At 50.6% G+C, this 6843-nt stretch overlaps 1 protein-coding gene across 1 annotated transcript in view; it reads left to right on the forward strand.

The window, feature by feature from the left end:
• Positions 1–6629, forward strand: part of EVA1C (eva-1 homolog C (C. elegans)) — a 68089-nt gene extending 61460 nt beyond the window's left edge. The window contains exon 8 of the mRNA XM_012732284.1: positions 5687–6629. Within this exon, the coding sequence (XP_012587738.1) occupies positions 5687–6081 (395 nt within the window). The 3' untranslated portion in view covers positions 6082–6629. The remainder of the gene's footprint in view (positions 1–5686) is intronic.
• The last annotated feature ends 214 nt before the right edge of the window (positions 6630–6843 follow it).

Consider the following 6843-nt stretch of genomic DNA (forward strand, 5'->3'; position numbering starts at 1 on the left):
CTAGAAAGTCCCTTGGAGGAAAGTCCTATGAAAATTCTTTAAACAGAATAACCATCGAAGAGGAGTGAGGATGAATCACTTACTGAGGCTGCAGCTCCTCTCATTTCTAGTTCTTGCTGTATATGATCATTGTTGACGTTAAAAAGAGAAAGGATTCTTTCTTAAAAAAAAAAAAAAAAAACCACGCCCCTATTTTCAAGGTCCCTAGAAAGTCCCTTGGAGGAAAGTCCTATGAAAATTCTTTAAACAGAATAACCATCGAAGAGGAGTGAGGATGAATCACTTACTGAGGCTGCAGCCTCAAGGGCCTTGTCCTTCCCGCTCAACAACTCTCAGTCAGCTTAGCCGCCATGATGAGTTAGCGTAGAAGACATGGCTTCGAGAACAGAAACTTATTTGTTCCCAGCTCTGGAGGCTGCAAGTTCAGAATCAAGGTGCCGGAGAACGAGGGGCCTGGAGGGAGCTCTCTCCTTGGCTGGTGGAAAACCACCTCTTCCTTTGTCCTCGTGGCAGAACGGGAGAGGAAGCTCCCGGTGCGTCTCCTTATAAGGATGGATGACCCGGTCACCTCAATTACCTCTTTATAGTTCCTTCTCCAAAGACAGCCATATCGGGGGTCAAGGCTTCAACACGTGAATTTTGGGGAGCACACATCTGTCCATAACAACAAAGCCAAGAGAGGGGATGTTGACCTCCTCTGCACGTAGGGAAGCAAGGGTCAGAGACGCTGGGCTGTTTTATGTGGACACAGCTTGGCCAGCGGCAGGACCAGATGCAACTCAGCAAGTGCAAGATCTGCACGTGCAAGATCTGCACTTGGGTTTGTCCAAGCAAGAAGTAAACCCACTGGAGTCTGAAGGACGGGAGCCTCCAGTTATCTGAGCTTCTGCTACCTCCCTGACTATTCCTCACTCCCAGAAACCAAAGGACAGATGGATCTGCTTAGTGCAACCCCCTCCACTCACTGCTACGCGCCTCCCAGCACGAGTTTGTCATCTCAGTTACTGTCACGTCCAGGGCCTCGTCGTCTCAGTTACTGTCACGTCCAGGGCCTCGGAATGGCCAAGTGGTGACCCACGGGAGCGACCCTCCCCTAATTAGCGCTGTGGTTACTATGTATAGGGATTCAATTTTCAAGAAAGTTAAGGATTTGATGGGATGTGATTTGGCTTACTGAGGGATGCTTAGACACATTTATCTCCAGAAGTCACCGTGGGGAAGCCCGTGTGAAGGAGCAGCAAAGAGTCAACTGGGTAACACCAGGGGACATTTCCCCAGCTCGGCCTCAGGTGGACACAGCCTCGTGCATGTGAGGGAGAGGGAGACCGGCAGCAGGAGTGTGGATGTTGACCACAGAGGTCAGCGGACAGACACAGAATGCCCGAGGGTCCCGGAGGAGTGGTTTTTTTTCGTTAAATGACCTACAAGAAGTCTTAGGAGGGTTTTCATTTACGTTTGTCTCAGCGATACAGACTCCTTGAATCTGTTCTAGCATCTAGACCATGGGCCTGAAGAAGCTCATAGAAAAGTTTGAAATTAGAGAAATGGAGAGGAGTGTGTATGTGAGAGGAGTGTGTGGTGTGTGTGGAGAGAGGTGCTGTGAGGGTATGAAGTGTGTGGGATGATGTGTGGCGAGGTGTGGGTGGTGTCAGGTGGCATGTGTATGTGGTGTGTGTCGGAGTTTCCTGAGGCTGGTGAATGAACTCAGTGAGGGCCTGGCAGTCTGTGCCTGAGTATCGCTCTTCCTCACATGTCCCCTCCCGCCTTCGTGTCTTACTGACACAGAGATGCCTCCCTGGCCCAGCTTTGCTGTCCCTGCCTCTACTCCTCAGGACTGCATGCCTTCATCTCCAGCTGTGGACTTTGAGGGTGCACAGGGTGACTAGGGCCCCGGGTGAGCAAGCAGAGTCGGGGAGGCATTGCTGTCTTATACAAGGGAGCTCTAGGCTCTCAGACAAACCCACACAGAGACAGAAGCATAATAACACATTCCGGAGTCAGTCACACGATCCCGTCAGGCAGGACGATTAGAAATCAGCGCTGCCTTGCCACCGAGGTGTGGCTTCTGATGTGTTCCCACGGCCTCCAGTCTGAGGCCCACGACCCAAACTCACTGCCACACCCTGAGTGCTGTCAGAGAAGGGCCCGTGCCACACTCCCTGGTGCTGCCCTCAGGCGGGACCCCTCTGGTCTCAGTGTCTCCTTTGCGTTGGGCATGAAGGACCCAGGGCCTCGAAGCCCTGGGCCACCTTTGTGAGATTCCTGAGGACTGAAATTAAAGTCCTTTCCACTGGCCTGTGATGAACAAGGCTAACTTTAGACAATGCCCACAATAATCTAGTGTGAAGGGCCTGTTTAACCTCAAGAAGAATAACGACTTTATTTTTCCAGAATATAAAATAGAATAGAGGTCCTCCCTGGTGGCGCAATGGGTTAAAGTGCAGTACTGTGCAGCCACAGCCACTTTGGTGAGAGTTCGATCCCCGCCCTGGAGCTGACCCACATGGCAGCCGACCTCTCCTGTCTCACCTTCTGCTCCCCTCAGCAGTGTGCTTCGTCCATCTGCCTGTCCTGCTCCACACTCTGACTCTGATGAATCTTCTCACCACCCCTGCACCTCTGGCCTGTACCCCAGTTCTGTATGCATAAATAATTAAATCTTTAAAAATAATAATAAAATAGAATAGAGGGTCACAAGTGCCTAAGGTAGCCCAGATGATTCCAGAAGACAGAGTGGGTGCCCTCGGGGCAGGGCAGGGCTGCAGAGTGGGCCCTGGCGGGCTGGGTCCAGCCACAAGGTGCTTGGACTCAGTGGAATGGCCGCTCACCCTGAGGTTCCATCTAACTGACATCTGGCAATTCTGTGACTTTAGAAGAGTCAGTGCGAGCGATGAGGGAACCTCATGCCCATGGACTCCCCAAAGTTGTCCATGTCCTCCGCCCATGGCCTGCACATTGTCTCGAGTGATACAAGCAGGGGGTGCCCCTGAGCCAGCAGGCTGGTGTCCTGGCCAAGAACCCAGACCGTCCCCTGCTGGGGCCTGTGGGGAGAAGAGGAAGCAATTGACATTACTGGAGTCCCCACCCACAGCGCCCCAGCCTGCCTCTAGGTCCACAGCGCCCCACCCCTTGCTTGCCTTGGGAGGATCTTGTGTAGTGTCTGCTCTGACAACGGGGGGCTGGCAGAGGACCAGAGAGGTCGGGCCCTGCCCGTGTGGAGTTTGCATTCTATGGGGTGTCACTGAGAATGCCCCCAGCTGCAGTGAAACCCAGTGATGGGGACCAGGGCCCCTCGGCTGGGGGTAGAACACACAGGATCAAGAGGGAAGAAAGAACCTTCCAGGGAGAAGGATCAGCATGTGCAAAAGCACCGAGGCGCGGAGTCCCCTGGCCCCTGTGAGTTCAGCAAATCAGAGAGGGACGAGTGTTTGGAGTGGAACTGGGGAGGGTGGAAGCTTCACAGCCCGAGGTCAGCGCGTCACTGTAGTTTATGAGGGGAGGGGGCCGTTTATGGATTTGAAGTAGGACAGGGATGTGATCCAACCCACGTGCATTTTAAAAACAGTTACAGTGGCCACACTGGGGAAGAAGGAGAAAGCAGTGTTATCATTGCTGCTTTTAGATAAATGCACTGGATCAAATGACACTTTAATGCAAGTGAAATAGAAGGGGCGTGTGACCCGAGGCATTTTGAGAGGAGGGAATGCAAAGCCACCTGAAGAGATACACGAGGTTTGGAGCCAGGGAAACGCAATTCAAGAGCATAGTAAGATGTTGTTTTGTACCTAAGAAAAGGTTCTTTAACCCTCCTGTCTGGGGCAAAACCAGGTCTTGTCCCTCCTCTCAGAAAGGACAGTTCACCTGCTCCCCCACCAACAGCCTCTCAGGAGAAGAGAGGAGGAGGTGAGAACTGTTTTCCAGAAGCTAAAGCAACATGGAGTTCCTGCCTGGACTGGCTGTGTCCCCACTGCAGGTGTTTGGGAAAGGACACAAATGCTTGGACTCAGTTTCCCCCACGTGCTCCTCACTAGGGCTGCCGGAGATGAGCGCTGCAGGCGTGGCTGCTGGGGGGCGCGTTCCACGGAGGAGGGGTGAATGCCATGTGTGATCGTAGCCTGGATGGGGCTGGGAGAGGCTGGCCGGAGGCTGGGTGCAGCAGGAGAGGGGAGAGGAAGGTAGAGCGAAGTCAGGGCAGGCGCCACTCCCGGCAGCGGCTTGGGCTTGGGCTTCGCAGGAAGGTGAAGCCTGTCCTGTCAGAGCCCATCAGCGCCATTTCAGGCCTTCTGGCTGAGTGATTGTGTTCCAAATCCCAGCGTCTCCCAGCTGCTCTCAGAAGTGAAACTGGCCCTCTCTTCTCTCGCAGAGATTACACGTCTCTATTCCATCAGCTCTTCAAAATACCTTGACCCTTGGCAACAATATCCTAGTCACCTACAAACAACTCACTGCCCACCCTGGCCACATCCACCTTGAACGAAGACTCCTCTAAGGAAGAGGGAGGCCATCGTGCCAATGGGGGCGATGGCAGCCAAGGACACCGTGTTGGGGACGGGGACCCCACTGAAGAAGGAAGCTGAGCGGGGAGGCTCAGGTTTCAAGACCATAACTCGTCCTGCTTAGCTTTGTCCTGCTAGATGGCCACGGCTGGGCACTTCAGCTGCACGTGAACTTTAACTTAACACCTGGAACTTTGAAAGTCCAGTCTGGACCACTGAGGAAGGACAGAGGCAGCTAGGACAGGAGTCCTCTCGATTCCAGGGCAGTGAATGTGGAGGCGACGAGGCTGCAGGAGGTGCCTTCAGTGGAGAGGTGCTGAGTCGATGCCAGGGTCCCACACACGTGGTTCCCACAAGTAGCTCACAGTCCTGGCTTCCCAGAAAGTGTTAATCCCGCAAGGGGGACACAAGTGAAAAATGGGGACATTGTTCTTTCTGCCTGGGGAGTAATGTAAGGCTTCTGTTCCAAATCCCTTACATATATGGAAGGATCTAGACCAGCGTTCACAGAACAAATCAGCATCATTTCTAGTTGTTATCATTGTATAATCATTTAGCTGCAGGGAAAACTACCAGAACTTTTATTGATATTTAATTTAAAAGAGATTAAGATTTGCCTGCTTATACTCTGTTAGCACTGGTAATCATACCCATATGTATGTTTATGTATTTTAATATCTACATTAATTTTGCATACTCTCCTACTACAAATAGCCAAGTTTATTGAGCACTTGCTATGGGCCAGTGAATGTTCTGAGGGTTGTGCAGGAGTTAACTCATCTACACATAACAATTCTGTGACAGGAAGCTACTATTAGCTTCCTGTTGAGGACAGTGGGAACAGAGGTTGTGTAACGTACCCAGAATCTCACAGCTAGTAAATGGAAGGTCTGAGTTTGAACTCGGGGATCTAGCTTCTGAGTTCCTCAGCTATGTGCCTCTTATATCCATATGTTGACCATATCTGCTCAAACAAATGAAAATAAACAAATATATATATTTTTAAATCAATGTGTGTGCATGTGTGTGTGTGTGTGTGTGTGTGTGTGTATAAGCGGGGTTGGTGGGGTGAAAGTTTATATGACCAGTTAAGTGTGGATGACCCAAAGATGTTGTCCAGAGCCGTCTATTTCATGGGACTGGGATGGGTGCAGACTGATGGCTCCTGACTTGTCCTCTTGCTTCCACAGCCCACCCCGAGAGAGCTGCCCTCCTGTTCGTGTCCAGCGTCTGCATCGGGCTGGCACTCACGCTGTGTGCCTTGGTATTCCGAGTCTCCTGCACCAAGGATTTCCACGATCTGCAGCTGGCACGGGGGCACCGGGTGCCAGGAAGCGACAAGGCCCAGGAGGACAGTGAGGAAGAAGACGGGGAGGAGGACTCCTCTGGCTCTGATTTCCTAGGGGACCTGTCGGGGTTTTGTAGAACTTCATATCCTGTCTACAGTTCCATTGAAGCTGCAGAGCTAGCAGAAAGGATTGAGCGCAGGGAGCAGATCATCCAGGAAATATGGATGAACAGTGGCTTGGACACTTCACTCCCAAGAAATGTGGGCCAATTCCACTGGAAGCCAGATGCGTCTTGATGGTTTCACACTTCCTTAAGAGGGAAGGATCCCAAATGCCTCTCTGATTCTGTTTCACTTGTACCTTCTATGAAGGAGAATTTGTCATGTCATCCGATGCTGGTGAAGCCGGAAAATTATTATGAAAGGGACATTTGAAACTGTTTACAGCACACTTCAAAATAAATTCAGAGGGAAGAAGCCTATTTTCTGTGTTTATTTAAATTCGTGTCCAGATGTTAACATAATAGAGTTCACATTTACTGAGCCGATCAGGGCCAGGCACTGTTCTAGCTGCTTGTCATGACGTAAATCTGTTAATCCCACAATGGTGCGTGAGAAACTGCCGTTACTGTGCACTGAAACCCCCCCCATATCAAAAACACACAGGACAGCAATCACACGCTATTCTCTGTGTGTTCCCTGGGGGTGGATTTTAAGCATTGTTAGTTATTTAGGTACTGTTTTTTCTTAGGGCAAGAGTATAAACATTTCAGACATCGTGAATGATGCTATAACGACTCCCCTCTGCTACTGTATCTGAAAAATCAGCCCTAGCTAAAACATAACGGATGTGGCTGTGTGCCAATAAAACTCTGATTTATGGACACAGGGATTTGAATTTGATTTCATTTTGACATGTCATATATTATTCTTGTTTTTCTCATTTACAAATGTAAAACCTTTCTGAGCTCATGGCTTTACAAAAACAGGCAGCCAGTTTTCACCTGATTTTATAATCTGTCAGTACTAGAATCAGGTGTGGTCCTGGAAACTGAAACT

Source organism: Condylura cristata, unplaced genomic scaffold, assembly GCF_000260355.1.
Source record: "Condylura cristata isolate star-nosed mole 26May11 unplaced genomic scaffold, ConCri1.0 scaffold00003, whole genome shotgun sequence".
NCBI classification, from domain to species: Eukaryota; Metazoa; Chordata; class Mammalia; order Eulipotyphla; family Talpidae; genus Condylura; species Condylura cristata.